Source organism: Sporothrix schenckii (assembly GCF_000961545.1).
Source record: "Sporothrix schenckii 1099-18 chromosome Unknown Cont42, whole genome shotgun sequence".
NCBI lineage: Eukaryota > Fungi > Ascomycota > Sordariomycetes > Ophiostomatales > Ophiostomataceae > Sporothrix > Sporothrix schenckii.
In genome coordinates, this window is record NW_015971143.1 from 1,009,107 (window position 1) to 1,024,600 (window position 15,494).

Genomic DNA, 15,494 nt, shown 5'->3' on the forward strand with positions numbered 1-15,494 from the left:
AAAAAGATTCCATGTTAGAAGGGTGTGTGCATATGGGATGCGTATCTGGGACTGGCATTTGCTGTTTCTGATTGTTCTATGTTTTATTATTTGTTTTATTTTACTTTCTGTTTTTTTATCGTTTATTCACGCGTGCATACACGACGCAGCCTCAAGGACGAGGACTCGGTCAAGGACGACTGGCTTTTTTTGCGTGTGTCTTTTTTTCTTTGATCTTTTTCTTTCCACCTTCGAGATTCTGGTCATTTCCTTGTATGTTCGTTACACCATATTCGGGACGGTAGTGCTTCGAGCCTACCAACTTTTGTACCAAAAACAACCAAGGGACTGGTTTGATTTGATACAAAACAAAACAATGACAGAACACGAATGCTCTTCAACCGGGACATTGTAGTCAAAGTATCTCAAGCAATTACAGAGTACGACATGCAGTGTTTCAAATATCATGGTAGGGAGAAACGTTTGTTAGGTGGCGTAACGGCGTGATAATATTAAAAGCAGGAAAAGTAAATGCCACTGCTGTGTTTCTTCCAAGAAACAAAGGATACCTGATAAAAGGTGAACAATAACCGATAACCAATAACCGACTGCCAATAACCTCACAATACCAAATAATAAATCGGAACAAAAAGAGAGACGTTGCAAATGGGGTATACAGAAAATGCCCCAAAACCAAAGATGCGACGTGCTTTGCTCTGATTTATTTTCTCCGTTTGTCCGTTCCGAGGACGAGAAATACAGAAAACATATGCAAAGAAAGCCAAAAACAATAACGCCGGGTATGAATGCCGTCCTGGCCCGCCTACCCAAATGGGCAGGTCTATCTGTACACGTCCTCTTTCGCCTGTCATATGCATTGTATCTGAAAACATTGTCTCCAAATCATTAAATCAGGACGCAGTCGACGCTTGTGCAGTCGACCCCTATTCCTGTCGTCGTACTATCATTCGGTAGCCCACATGTACCGTTGATCGGGCCGAGAAAGAAAAAAAAACACGTGTGGGAGGCACGTCGTCGTTCTCTTAAACCGCCAGTGTTGATGTGTGAAGGTGGTCGGTGGTAAGACCCAGGTCCTCGTCGTTCTGCTTCTGTGCGCCCGCCGGAGCTTCGTCAAAGGCAGCATCAGGGCGCGGGGTCTGCGGCTCACGGTCGGAGTCGTCAATCGAAGACGTCGTGGGCTCAGAAGCATTGGGAATGGAGGGTATGGCCTCAGCATCGTCGACCGTGTTCGTCTTGTCCGCGACAGTCGTATCAGCGGCAGACTCATAAGCAGACGTGGTCACAGAGGACTCGTTCTCCACGGCGCTGACAGGAACGGCAAGAGCAACAGGCGTGCGCTTCATAGCCGACTCCGCCAACCCAGCCACTGGCTTCGTATTCGCGACGTCGGGTGACTCAGCGCGGACATCAGACGTCACGCTGCTCTGAAACGAGTTGCGCAGGGGGCTGCCGATGGCAGAGAGGTCGCCATACTCGCTCTTGCTAGCTCTGGACGTCCGGGCGGGGCTCCGCAGCGGCAGGGGCGGGGCAACGCGCTTGGGAATGTTCACAAGCGCGCCCTTGGCTTGGATGACCTGGGCAACTTGCGTGGCCATCTGTGCGGGTGCAACACGAACCGGCCGCACAGTAGTCGACGCGACCTCGAAAATAACTGGCTCTTCCTCCATGTCGTCGTCGTCCAAGTCGTCGTCGCCATCGTCGAAATCAGCGGCATCGTCCAGCGTCTCGTTGCCGCCGTCGTCGCCAAAACCGTCAGTCTCCTCGTCCTCGTCGTCAGCATCCTCGTTCCGCTCATCCTCCACAAAGTGACTGGTCGCCAGGGTCGCGGCACCATCAGACAGCTGCTCGTCAGTTTCGATACCGCGGTCGACCGTGAGGTACTTTGAATTCGTTGTGTCTGCGGCGGAGTCGGTCATTACAGCATCAGGAACAGGAACTGGACGGTGCCTTGGCGGCAGAAGCGGCGGGGCATTGGACATGGCCAGTCCGGCCGAGTCCTCCTCAGGCGCGGCGAGCCGCTCGACGGGTTGTTCGACGGGTTGCTCGACGGGTTGCTCGACGGGTGTGGCATGCACAGACAGTTCTGGGACGGGGGAGGGGACATTCCTTGCCAAGCTGTTGCGGATGTTGTCGTGGTTCGCTTGGGCATCTTTGCCGTCGTCGGAGTGGGTGGGACTGAGAGAGGTGTCTGGGGTTCCGGTGACGTCGTTCGTCTGTGTACAAGCATCAGTCATTGATGTAGCTTGTGTACGGGTGGACATGTAGCTTGTCCGGTTGTTGCCGTGCTCCAGGGCGGCGACATCGGCGCTCTGGCGGCTGAAACGAGAAGCAAACATAGGACTGGTGGGACTTGCGTTGTTGTTGTAATCAAACTGGTGGCTTGAAGGCCGGTGTTTGGAACCGGCTTCACGAATCTCCAAGCCAGCCATCTCCAGGGCAATGATGCCAAAGGGGTCTGGGTCGGCGGCGTCGGGTATGCCAAACGTGGCGGAGTTCGGGGAGGACGGGGTCAGGATACCCGGGGTGTCGGCAATATCGGCGTCGCCCGGAGCCGGCTGCTGCGACAGACGGTCCATAGTGGCCGTGTCAAAGTCAATTCGACCCTCGGCGGCCTTGATGGCCTCGAAGAGCGGGAGGATTTCGGGGATGGATTTGCGGACATTGCCCGCGAGAATGTCAAGGATGTCAATAGGCTGCGAGCCATTGCCGGCGCCGTCTTCGGAGTAGAAGCGCTCGTTCTCGTTGGATCGCTCAGTGACGAGGGAGCCGGCGAGCTGCGCCGGGCTGTGGCGTCCGCGTGCCTTGAGGTACGTTAACACAGTATTTCCGAGCTCATGGTTCAACCGCACATCGTTTTCCAACAAGCCCATCGTGACGAGCGGCCCAACAGTCAGTGGGATGTCGGTGCCCAGGGTGAGGCGTGGCCGCGTAAACAGCTCTAGCGCGGCGACGCTGTTGATGACCAAGACACAGTCGTAGATATCGACGCCCATCATGAAGGCGACCGTCGAAGTGTGCAAGAGAATGCCCGAAGGCGGCGACCAGGTGCCGTCGGCCTTGCGGGCGATGAGAATGCCAGAGCCGCCCGAGCCGGACATCCAGAGACCCGAGCGCATGCAGGAAAAAATGGCGAGACCCACGGCCTCTTGGATGATGCGAGGTGGAATCTTCCTCTTGGCGGGCGTCAGGCCACTCGTGGGCGACATGGGCGGCACGTCGCCCGAACGCCTGGGCGGTAAGCGCGGGGATGCGAGGCTGTTCATGCTTGCACGATTTGTCGGGCTAGTTGGTGCGGCGTCGGCCTCGTCGAGAAAACCGTCGGCTGGGAATTGTTAGCACTGGGACCGGCGCAAGAAGAGAAGAGCAAGGAAAGAAAGATTGAGCAAGGTTGTAAAATAAAAAAGGGCGCCTCAACAACATACTGCAGAACGACTTGAGGATGCGCGCCGCCTTTTCGCACTCGCGATCGAGCGCCGACGGCCAGTACGCTTCGCGGCCCATCTGGCCGGAGAGCGAAGGCGTGGTGGCAGCATTGGCGATACTGGGCGAGACGGTCAGCGTCTTGTGGCCGCCGATGCGGTCGGCCCAGCTGAACACTTTGGCAAAGGCGCGGCCATTGCGCAGCTGTGTGCTGTTGCTGCTGTTCCGGTTGTTGTTGGCGTTGCTAATGCTGCTGCTGGTGCTGCTGCGGTTGTTGTTAAGGCTGAAGCCGGTGCTGTTGGCGGCTGCGTTTGATGCTGCCGCTGTAGTGTTCCCACCGGTATTGCTTGTGTTGCCGGGATTGGATGCGCCATCAGCCGCCTTGGCCCTGTCCCAGCTCGGGAGCAAAGAGGAAACGCGCTGCATGGCGGGCAGCAATGCAGCGGGCTGCGCCCTCTTTGCTTTGTCCGGTCGTTGTACTCTCGGATCTTGGTTAGACCTGACGAAATGAGCCCGGTTTGGCTGCAGCCGCGGGTGCGCCGGTGGGAGGTTTGCAAACGCTGCTCAAGTAGGGAACAAAACAGGCGACGAAGATGGAGAACGCTCGGCTGGGGACAAGAGACGGTAGAAGAGACGAACGAGACGAGTGGAAAGCGACCGGGTGGAAGGAGGAATAAGAACGAGGAATAAGAAGGAGGCGGGAGGAAGATGAGGCGGATAAGAAATGAAGAGGAAAGAAAAGAAGGAAACCCGACGATACAACCAGAGAGACACAGGCACCGCAGGATAGAAAGAATAAAAAACGAGGAGACAGGGTAGAGCCAAAAAGCAAAGCCCACGCCCAGATGACGGAATGAAAGGTGAGTGAGAAGTGACAGGTGGAGCGCTAGGTTGTCTAGGTTTGAGAAACTTTAGTTTGGTAGGTTGCAGGGATCGTCCAGTAATAAGTGCGTCGAGGCCCTCGAAGCGGCGGCGGCGGAGGCGGCGGCGGATGGACTAGAGGGAATGCGAGAGGGTGGGCGGTCTTGGTGCAGCAGGCCACCACAAGGTTGCTCCCCATCTGCAAGTCGATCTTGCCGTACGACGGTTGACGTACTCAGTACACAGCACCGTATCTTGTTAGATTGCCGCTGCTTTTCTTTTCTCTCCTTCTTTCTCTTCTCCTGATCTTCATCGACATTCGTCTCTTTCGACAGTTGCCGAAAGGTTGTGTTTCGTGGGTTCAATGGCGCATTAGAGCTGGTGAGAAGCAAGCGACGATGTGAGAGAGGAGGCAAAGAGGGGGTCGAGCGCGAAGAAACCCGGCGACCAAAAGAGTAGAACACTAGAGGCAAAACACAGTGCGGAACATATGCATGCTTGCTAATCTCGTGGGCTAGCAAAAAGGTTCTTTTTCTTTGGTCTTTGGGAATTTGGGGGCCCCGTATTGTTGCTTTTTCTGTCCGTTTCTGACCTTGGACTCCCCTACAGCCCAGTCCGCTTTCGCTGAGACTTCTTCGACTGTTTTTATCGTTTGCTTCCTACTTCGTAGTTGTTGCGTCGTATGTCTAGAATGGGGCCCACTTGGTGCGCGTGATGGATGGTTGGAATGGCAGCTGGTTGGTCCTGTAGGTGTGCGAAAAGAGAGGAACCTGCAGACGGCGCCGTCGAGACGCTTTTGGTGGTTTGGGTGCTCTGGTGCAGTTGAATTGAGAGCAAAGGGCCAACGGCGGAATGAAACTAAAATAGAGACGGATGTATACTTGTTTGAAGGGGTGCGTAAAAGGGCACACCCAACAGGGGCGGAAAAAGAGGCTGGAAAGATGTGGGGAACAGGAGAGAAAAGGAGACTGGGGGAGGATGCAATAAAAGTAAAGAGGAGGCAAAGGGAACACGACACAAGCAGAAAGAGCGGACCGGAGGGAATGACGAATGCAGCAACGACAAAGGGAAGGAAGGAATGGACGACGATTGGTGACGCGTGGGATAATGGAAGCAGCGAACGAGGGCAGCTGGTAGCAAACGGGGGCAGGCGCATGGGGCAGAAACGGGCGTGCACTTGCCCCCATCTTGTCCTTTTGCGCAACTGCCCAGGGAGATACTCTTTGGGGTTTACACAAGAGAAACAAGGAAAGAGCAACTGTTGCAATTGCAACACTGCAGTTGCAACTTCCAACGAAGGCGAAAGAACCAAACAAGCAACAGCGCATATACACGGAAAGCGGCAGCACACAACGACTCCTTGCCGCCGCGTGTTGTTATCGAAAGGGCGGGGTGCGCAATGCGGGCAGCATTGGGCCTGTGCGTTTGGTGTCTCCCTGTGCCGTACGTAGTGTGCGCCGCGCAGACTCGTATTCCAGCAATGTCATAGAGCAAGTTATGTGACCTGAATAAGGCGCTGCGCAGGCAGGACCGATCGCGGGCTACAGTACGGAAGGTACTTGCAACCCAAAGTGAAGGAACGCTAAAAAGGAGAGCAACAGACATCGCAACTTCGATCTGAGATGCAACACCTGAGAGTGCTTCTTCATTTTCAAAGGCAAGTAAGATATATACGAAATACACAAACTGAATAGCCCCGTCAATGTACTGTACACCGGCATCCTTTCCCCGCTGCAATGTCCGTCGCTGAGCACCGCTTGATACATCGCCTTCCGCATGCAAGCCGAACCAATCGCGGAAGAGAGGCTATGTAGACAGTAAGTGTCCAAGACACACAAGCTGAAGATACGCTGGTTGTCTCAGTTCGGTTGTAGAGGAGATGTTGGTAGAATGAGGGACCGGTAGAAAAGAAAGCGCGAAGAGAGTGAACAACATGGGCTAGGAAAGGAAATCATACGAAGCATGCAAGTAGTGCATCAACAGCCAGAAGGCAGGATCTTGTCCTGCCTGCTTTGATTGGTTCCGTTTCGTTTTTTTCTACTGCTCTTGCTACGGCATTCCAATTTATTCCGTCAAAGGCGCATACCCATACTCCGTCACCGTGCATGCTCCAAACGCAAGCACTGAGAAGGTGTGCATCCCAATCCCGGCAACAGTCGAAAAAGGGGACCTGTTCCTGAATATGCTGCCGTCCTTTGTCGCCTTTGATAGGACCGACAGGATAAAGTTAATTGCCCGCTTTGCTTTTCTTGCTTTGATGCCGAAATGACTGGCGCGCGGATAGATTTCAAACAAGGAGACGCAATCTACTGTGTATTCCTGTGCATGCGGGCCTCTTGCACGCCTGCAACCTCCTGTGGGTCGATATTAACATTTATGTAGGCACTTTTGTCAAAAGTGTCGATCGCTGCGGGAGGCTGCCGGATGCGCAGACAGTGTGTATGGTGCGGGAGGGGGAACAAACAGGGCTGACCCTGGCACGGGCAAACGTGTGAATACATGGGTGGTGCACAGGTTCAGATATCTTACTAACTTGCACTTGCAATGTTAAAATGATGCGTAGGTTGTCTTTCTGGAGGTTCCCGTTTCAGTTTGTTTTCATTGATCACTTTCGGTTTACCTGCCTATCCTCCCAAAGGTGTTGAGTGCTGAGTCAAAGCGAGACAAGAAACGATTGATACAGAGACAACGTAAAACAGTAGACGATCCTATCCTAAAGCGAACAAAATTGGGCTCCAAAAGGTTATTTAACCATGTGGACAGGCTCGACACGCTCCGGACAGCAAGGCGTGGCCATCAAACAGGTTTGGAATGCCAGGAACAACAGAAAGTAACACGTCACTGAATGGAATGGAGAATTCCAAGTATGCTACTTGTCTGCCCCGATTTTTTACGTGCTGTGCAAACGTGTTGGCGGGATATCGTGCACATTTCTCTCCGTGCTGGTAGATGCTGCGAAAGCCGCTCAATGCATGAGGTATACAACGGGAGGTTTGATGCTTGCTTATTTCCCCACTCTATTGGGACGGCGGAGACAATGGATGTCGCTCCAGGCCAAAACAGGTGTACTTCCACCACTGTGGCTGAAGGGTGAGCATGTTTATTCTTTTTGCTCGCAGAAGAAGGAGTGGAAAGGGGTGTGGGTATGATTGCCAAGCATGCTTTACTCCGCAGGTTCCTGAACCATCGCGGAGCGTGCCAACTCCGTAGATCTGCCGTCCGAAGCTGAAGTGGCCTAAAGCATGGAAAGAGGGCAAGCTGTGGCCTCACAATCAAAAGAGAATTTTGCAATTTCACGATGCGAGCTCAGCTACATCCAAGTTCGGTCTTGGTCCGGTTGAAAATCGAGTTTTTATACCATCTTTGGAATGGCTCTCGACGTATTCGATATACGACATGCTCGTCCACTTAATGGCGGGCTACTTATCGCATCGGGTTGTTTTAAACGAGATAAGTAAGATTACCGGCGTGCGTCAAGCGGCCAGCGGCAGACAGGAACTAGAAAACGTGTGGTACACGAGTCCCGAGCAATTTGCAGGAGTACACCATCACAGCCACAATTTTTTTTAAAAAAGACTCCCATATTTCAAAGAACAAAGGATGTTTTCTCCCTAATCTTGTTAGTAACGCAAAGCAAACTGCAAGGACAGACGATGGCCTCCAAAGGTAACTAACGGGACGACAAAGTCAAGAAATTAACAGATCTAAGAGAAAGAATTCATCTGGCACATCGATCGACCCTGTTTTTCTGTGATCTTCCTTCCGATCGCAAGCAGGGGGTGTGCAAAAGCCAAGGCCACCTTTTACTAGGCAGGTTTTCAGTGGTTCATCCAGCTAGTAAAAAGGAGGAGCGATGAAAGAAATCCATGTGCGCGGTGCTGTTAAAAACAGCTCCAGTCGAAGTAAATAGGCCCATTCGTCAAATTAAGAACAAATACAAATCCATATGTCTAGCAGAGCCGGCGAAAAATACGACTTTGGATGATCACAACAGGCAAGCAGGGACAAATTAAAGTGCATGCAGGGGAGTAGCTACAAGTCCCCAGCCGGCTAGCGAATTCGGGGTCGAACTGATGAGCAGATGTGCTGCCAGGATACGACAGGAAAATAGGTGAGAGATCGGCAAATATTGAAAATTGGTCGAGGCATCGCGTCGTTTACTTCCCTACTCGAACGGGGGGCACCCCTGGCGAGCTGAAAGGCGACAATTGCACCAAGGCGCTGGGAACCGCTGCTGGGAACGATGCCAATTACGGCGTTGATTGTAGCCATGCCACCATAAAAAAGCACTGCAACAAAAGAAGCCCTGGTTGAGATCGACAACCGGTGCATGCAACGAACAATATTCTCGGCGTCGGTAGAGATCGAAAAAGGCTTTTCTTTTTCACTGGCTAGCTTTCGCATTTTCAAACAACTGACACGTAACTCAAGTACAAAACTTGCGGAGAAGGAGGCGCACGAATGGGCAAAGTGACAGTTTCGTCCAAGGTCCCCAGGTCAGTGGACTAGTCAGGAACAGAGGCCATGGAATGGGCTGGATGCATCTTTTCGATTCCCGACGAGCGTGTGACAAAAGTAAGGAATATATACAGTTGGGGGCGAGACCCCTGACTTGGAGGCCGCGCCTCGTTGGCCGTTCGTCTTCTGCCCCCTTGCACCGTGCTGGCCGTCGGTCGGGCAAACTTGAACATGACAGGTTATACGTCGTACAACGAGAAACGAGGACGTAGCAGTCTGTGCGACCGCGCTGGTTAAGCCGACGGTGAGATATATGGGGCTTTGTCCGTGGGCACAAACGGGGAACGGAACGATACAACGACGTTCCTTGCACATCGACAAACACCAAAGACAAAGGAGCCTTGGCCACGATGTCCGTTGCCGCCTGTCTCTCTCCCTACCTCCACATCCCGTCTGCAGCGCGGCGCCCTTTTGACTCCCTTGCGCCAATGCTTAATTTAGGACTCGTACGAGAGGGACTTGTATCAAGATAATTTCGTTTTTTGGTGCATGTTGCAACCTCCCGTTTGCCCCTTGCAGCGGAAATGTTCAGACGAAATAGATCCGGCGGAAATCAAGAAAGTCTGCCACGAAAATGTCTCAGTCACGTATAGTCCAAACGGTGAAAGGAAATTACGAGGCAGAAGAAGCAAAACACAAATGAGCAACCACAGCGCTCGTTTGCTTTTTCTACTTGTTTTGTTTTCTACGATCTTGGCCTTTAATTTTGCGCGTGTTTTTTGTCTTTGTCGCGAACTGTCCTCCACCGTTTCTTCTACCATTTGCATTCTCACTGTGCACAACTCTGGCGATCGACAGCTAAATAGAAAAGAGACGGAAACAACCGTCTGGACAGAGAGAAGGCACGAGAGACGACGAGGGGACGTGTTTACAGGTGCCATGCTTTGTGCTGTTCTGCTAATTTCGCTCCAGCTCCTGTTTTGAGTCTGTTTCTCTTTACTTCGTGTGGCGGTCCTGACAGTCTCTCCGCGCTGTCTCCTGTATTTTCCATCGCCCACGTTGTCTCGTGTCGTTCCTCTGAAACCCGGACGTCAAAGATGGTAGTGTCGTCGGCCATGACCATGTCCCCGTCAACGTATAGGCATGGAGCTGAATATCGGAGAAAAAGCAACTGCCTCCCATGGAATAGGGATGTGCCCCTGCTGCCGCACCATCGTGAAATATCGTGTTCCTGACGAGACAACCTTGACCTTGTTTCGGAGGGAGTTGCCCTGGCCCACGCAATTTCGGAGCTGTCTAATGAACTGAAAATAATAATATACGCGAAATATTTTAGAAATATACAAAAAAACCGAACGAATACAACTATAATTCGTACAGCTTAAATTTTGAAGGATTCCTGTATAAATTCATCATTTTTTTTTTTTTGTGATTTACGCAAATTATCCCGCACTCAATGGTGAAAACCCCAGCCATTGAATAACATCCACACCACAAAGTGTATTGATCGCCTTCATACAAAATAAGCCAACTTTTCATCCACCAGTAAATCTCGCGTTGCGCATAGAAGAAGATGATACCAGACCTGGTTCCTTGTAAAAGCCCAAAAATAAATCGTGGGACATATATGTTGTACTCGGGCTGAGATCGCTTCAGGAAGGCGGTCAGCGCTTTTTCTGCCGGGCGGTGTAGGACAAAGCATTGTCTACACCTGAAAATTGAGGTTGGACACGCCGCCAATGCTTGTGGCTGCGGGTGGGGCCCAATGGGAGTAGGTCAGCGCAAGGCTTTGTCAACCTCCTCTGTAAAAAAGTATGAGCGAAGGCAGACGACCAGCGACCAACGACGAAGCTCACCCGACCAAGCATCCTGACGACTAGAGCAACGACCACGACGGCCCAGCGACCCTGCGACCATTTTCTTTGCTCTTAAGCTCGCGCGACTGCCATCATCTCCCCGAATTGAAGACGCGGCCGACACTCGTCTGCCCTCGTCGAACTCGAATCGCGATTGGACGCGTTGCAAAACGCTTCAACCAGTCCCTTCACCACCGCCTTCTCCCTCACCCGATATCTCCTATACGCGACCCAACATGGCCGACGTCAACATCCAGTATGTCCCTCCGAACCCCCGACCGTATTGAAGATTTTGGAACGCCTCACCGATGTGTGTCGAGAAGGACAAACAGCCGCTGACCATCTTTCTTCTTTTTTTTTTCTTTTCTTTTCCAATAGAGAACTCCTCCAGAAGCCTCGCAACGAGTGCACGTACGTACATCTGCCAATGCTTCCAACACGCCACGACGAACGGACGCCATGCTAACACCTGGCCAGGGAATACGAGATTGCACAGCTCGAGCAGTGGGAGTTTAGCAATGGCCCATTGTCCATCCTGCAGACCGCCGTCCGCACCCACTCCCAGGTCCTCATCAGCATCCGCTCGAACCGCAAGCTGCTGGCCCGCGTCAAGGCCTTTGACCGGCACTGCAACATGATTCTGGAGAATGTGGTATGTCATGGTGTCCTTGGCCACTCGTGCGTCCCTACCCCAAAACGCGCAGCTGCTAACCCGACCTAGAAAGAGATGTGGACAGAGACGCCGATAACCAACGGAAAGAAGGGCCGGCCCGTCAACAAGGACCGGTTCATTAGCAAGATGTAAGCCAACTTCGACGACCGCGGGAAAGGACCAGGTGCACACCTCGAGGCAGCCGCGATACTAACCTCCTGATCTAGGTTCTTGCGGGGAGACAGCGTGATTATTGTTCTGCTGAGCTGAGTGGGATGGCCAATGGGATGGAGCGGGACTGTTCTTTTACGTGCGCTTTTGAATTCTTTTACTTTTTTGGTTTTAAACACTTTATTTGGGAAAGGCCGGGGGAAATCCCATATGTTCTGCAGTACGTTCTGCTGTTCTGCATTTGATGTCATAATTCATATTCATCCGCTTTGTTTCTGCAAAGAATGTGAGGTGTGCGAAGAGTGAGGGGAAGCTTGATTGTGGGAAAATGTCATGATAGTACGTCCAAAGAGCACCGATAAAACGAGACTATAATGTAGGATGGTAAGATGTGAGACTGAGTTGTAATTAATTTCGAAAAAATAGCTAACCTTGTTTCCTTAAACCTGGCATGAAAAAAAAGGCAAAAAATGATTGAGAATTCGAAATGGTGCTTCCGTAAAGGAAGCGCATCAGGATTTGAGCCCGATGCGGGGGTCGAACCCGCAACCTTGAGATTAAGAGTCTCACGCTCTACCGATTGAGCTAACCGGGCGTTCGATCTCGTTATTGAAGGACGGGCTGGCCTTGTCGAGGTATGAGAAGGCGCTCTTCGGAGGGCCGGGCGGGGAAAGAGAAAACGATTTTTAAAATAGTGCCCGAATTTTTTGTGTGGGTTGATATCGATGGGCACGCCGCTGAAGGACCGAAGGACGACTTTGCGCCTGTGTCTTTGGGCCGTTGTGCCTTTCCATGGTCCCATAGTCAGATCTTGTATCAAAACGGTCCATGCACTTGTTATTTTCCCAATGCCCTCAAAACCTCCAATACCCTCAAAAAAAAACACTAAATAAAAACTACCACGCTACATGCCACCTGTGCCTGTATATAATTTTGTACTCCCCAACCTTTACTCCTCTGCCTTCTCCGTCTTCTCCGTCTTCTCCTCTGCCTTGGACCCGACCTGGTCCGACAGGTCCATGTCCAGGCCCTTGTCCTCCCGCAGCTTCACCAGCCGTTCCACCACCTGGTCCAGTGACAGCGTCGTGAGGTCGCCCTTGGAGTCGCGGATGCGGATGCTGACGCTCCGGTCCTGCATTTCCTTGGAGCCGAGAACTACAAGGTGTTAGTAGGATGAATCGATCATACCTGGGGGGATGGAAGAAAGGTAAGAACATGTGACCTACCAAAGATGTAGTTGTACTGCAGCACCTGGCCGTTGCGGATCTTCTTGTTCATGGTGTTGGCGCCAAGGTCCGAGTCGACGTAGAAGCCCTTGGCCTTGAGTACCTTGTGCACCTCGCGCACGTAGTCCTCGGCGTCCGCCATGACGGGCACCAGCAGGATCTGCCGCGGGCTCAGCCAGAACGGCCACTTGCCACCAAAGTGCTCGCTCAACGTGGCAATGAAGCGCTCGAAACTGCCCAGCACGGCACGGTGGATCATGACGGGGCGCGAGTAGCCCGGCGCCAGGGGCAGCACAACAGGACCGCTCGCCGGGATGGCACCGTCGGCAGGAGCAGCCTCAGCAGGAGCGGCGTCGGCAGGAGCGGCGTCGGCAGGAGCGGCCTCAGCTGCAGCGGGAGCCTCGGCCGGCTTCTCCACCGGTGTCTCGTCAGTCTTGGCGGCGTCGGCAGGGTTGCTGCTGGCCGCCGACATGTAGCTCAGGTTGAACTGCTGCGGCAGCTGGAAGTCCAGCTGCACAGTGGCACACTGGTGCCACCGGTGCAGGGCGTCCCTGATCTGGATGTCGACCTTGGGTCCGTAGAAGGCGCCATCGCCGGGGTTGAGCTCCCACTCGTCGCCCGTCTTCTCGGAGAACTCGTCGAGGGCCTTTTGCAACGTGGCCTCGGCGCGGTTCCACGTGTCGATGTGGCCGAGGTACTGCTCGGGGCGCGTCGACAGCTTGAGGCGGAACTTCATGCCGAGCTTGCCGTAGACGGTCTGGAGGAAGTCGAACTGGTCGCGGATCTCCTCGCCGATCTGGTCCTCCTGGCAGAAAATGTGGGTATCGTCCTGGATGAAGCGGCGCACGCGCGTGAGTCCGGAGAGGGCGCCCGATGCCTCGTTTCGGTGGAGCACACCAAACTCAGCCATGCGGAGCGGCAGTTCGCGGTACGAGCGTTCTCTGGAGCCGAAGATGAGACAGTGGCCGGGGCAGTTCATGGGTTTTAATCCTGGGAGTTAGTTAGTGGCTGGACAGAACGTATACGTTTGTGTTTTGGGAGGGGCTTCTTTCTTTGGACGTACCCCACTGCTGCTTCTCAATCTCGAGCGTGAACATGTCCTCCTGGTAGTCTGCAAGCGCGTGTTAGTGTTTTGATTTTGAAATGTTATGAATAATTCAAAGCAAAAGCGCCAATGGAGCCGTCCTGTACGTACGCTGCCAGTGACCGGACGTGCGCCACAGGTCGGCGTTGTACATGTTGGGCGACATGACCTCGACGTAGTCGCGGTTGTGGTACTCGCTGACGATAAACGACTTGAGTGCGTTGAAGATGCGCATGCCGTGGGGCAGGAAAAACGGCGAGCCGGGCGACATCTTGTGGAAAAAGAAGAGCTCCTGGTCCTGGCCAATGCGCCGGTGGTCTTTCTTGGCGGCCTCCTCCAAAAACTTTATGTAGTCGGAGAGCAGCTTCTTGTCGGGGAACGAGATGCCGTACACGCGCTGCAGCGAATCGTTCTTGGCGTCGCCGAGGAAATACGACGCGCTGTGCTTGAGCACGGCAAACGCCTTGATGCGGCCGGTGTCGACGACGTGGGGGCCCAGGCACAGATCAATGAGCGGGCCGCAGCGGTAGACCGTGGTGGACGTGCCGTCGGGGATCTTGGAGTTGATGAGCACCTGCTTGTACTTGTTGAACTTGAACATCTCCAGCAGGTTGGCCTTGGTCATGACGAGGCGCTCAAAGGGCTGGCGCTCGCGGACAATGCCCTCCATGAGCGAGGCAATTCGCTTCTCGTCGTCGTCGGTGACGGCGCTGTGCGCGTTGGGCTTGCCCTCGCCGTCCTCGGCGGGCATGCCGAAATCGTAAAAGAACCCCTCGTCGGTGGGCGGGCCGAAGCAGAGGTGGCAGCCGAATGTCTTCTCGGCCGCCTCGCCCAGGATGTGGGCGCTCGAGTGCCAGTAGACACGCTTGGCCTCCTCGTCCTCAAAGTCGAGCAGCTCGACGTTGGCGCTGCCCTCAAAAGGGCGCATCAGATCCCACAAGGTGCCATTGACGCGCGAAATGACCGTGCGGTCGGCCAGGGACTTGCTGATGCCGCGGGCAATGTCGTAGGGCGTGGTCTCGTAGGACGTGCCGGCGATTTGGCGGCCGTCGGGCAGGGTGACGGTGATGGGCTCGCGGGGCTTGCTGGCGAGCTCGGCGTCGGCAGCGGCCTTGAGGCGGTCGTAGACAGCGATACGGTGCGGGATGAAGTCGAGGTTCGGCGGCGGGCCGGCGTCGGCCACGACCGGGACGACCTTGGGCGCCTTTACTTTCGGGGCCTTGGGAGGCATCGCAGCAGACAGGGGGGGGACGGTTGGGCGGGGGGAGTGTTGAATAGGCGTGGGAGTGAAGGGACAACGCAGGGCCTTGGATGAGTATATAAAGGTCGACGAAGCAATAGACAGGGATCGTGAGATGTGTGAGTCACGGCCAGACAAGGCAAGAGCAAAGCAATGGCAGGGAAGGCGTGGCCGCTGAAGGGGTAAAGGAAAGGAAGGAGAAGGCAGGTGCACGGTAGGAACGGATAGGCTCAAAAAAAAGCGGAAGGAACCACCTATGACTCGCTTCGCAGAAAGAACAGCCAACACACCCTTTTTCCAAAGGGCTGGCGGCCGTAATTTTTTGGTGCGGGGCAATTTCAATGGGCGAAGGCTAGTCGTCTGGTAGACAGGAACGGGCGGGCGGGGCAGAGAGTTATCTCTTAGCGTATGCGCACAGGGGCAGCAATACGAGAGGGGCGGGAATCACAACAACACCGCATCCTTCCTAAAACGGCGGCAGCTTCAATACTGGGCACACCGCTCTTATGGGGATATAATTACCGCG

At 53.8% G+C, this 15,494-nt stretch overlaps 3 protein-coding genes and 1 non-coding gene across 4 annotated transcripts; 1 reads left to right on the plus strand and 3 right to left on the minus strand.

Moving 5' to 3' along the window:
- Positions 1-1,022: 1,022 nt before the first annotated feature.
- Positions 1,023-3,846, minus strand: SPSK_01441 (uncharacterized protein; the record flags this gene model as incomplete). The annotated part of the gene is made up of 2 exons (XM_016728355.1): positions 1,023-3,322; positions 3,423-3,846. The coding sequence occupies 2 exons, from the start codon at positions 3,844-3,846 to the stop codon at positions 1,023-1,025; spliced, it is 2,724 nt and encodes a 907-aa protein (XP_016589843.1).
- Positions 3,847-10,831: 6,985 nt separating this feature from the next.
- On the plus strand, positions 10,832-11,400 carry SPSK_01990 (small nuclear ribonucleoprotein D2; the record flags this gene model as incomplete). The annotated part of the gene is made up of 4 exons (XM_016728888.1): positions 10,832-10,851; positions 10,974-11,006; positions 11,073-11,247; positions 11,317-11,400. 4 exons carry the CDS (start codon positions 10,832-10,834, stop codon positions 11,398-11,400), a joined length of 312 nt encoding a protein of 103 aa, XP_016589844.1.
- Positions 11,401-11,940: 540 nt separating this feature from the next.
- On the minus strand, positions 11,941-12,013 carry SPSK_11240. Its single transcript has one exon. It is a non-coding gene; the product is annotated as a tRNA-Lys (tRNA).
- Positions 12,014-12,367: 354 nt separating this feature from the next.
- Positions 12,368-14,959, minus strand: SPSK_01464 (threonyl-tRNA synthetase; the record flags this gene model as incomplete). The annotated part of the gene is made up of 4 exons (XM_016728376.1): positions 12,368-12,573; positions 12,645-13,634; positions 13,708-13,755; positions 13,840-14,959. 4 exons carry the CDS (start codon positions 14,957-14,959, stop codon positions 12,368-12,370), a joined length of 2,364 nt encoding a protein of 787 aa, XP_016589845.1.
- Between the last annotated feature and the right edge of the window lie 535 nt (positions 14,960-15,494).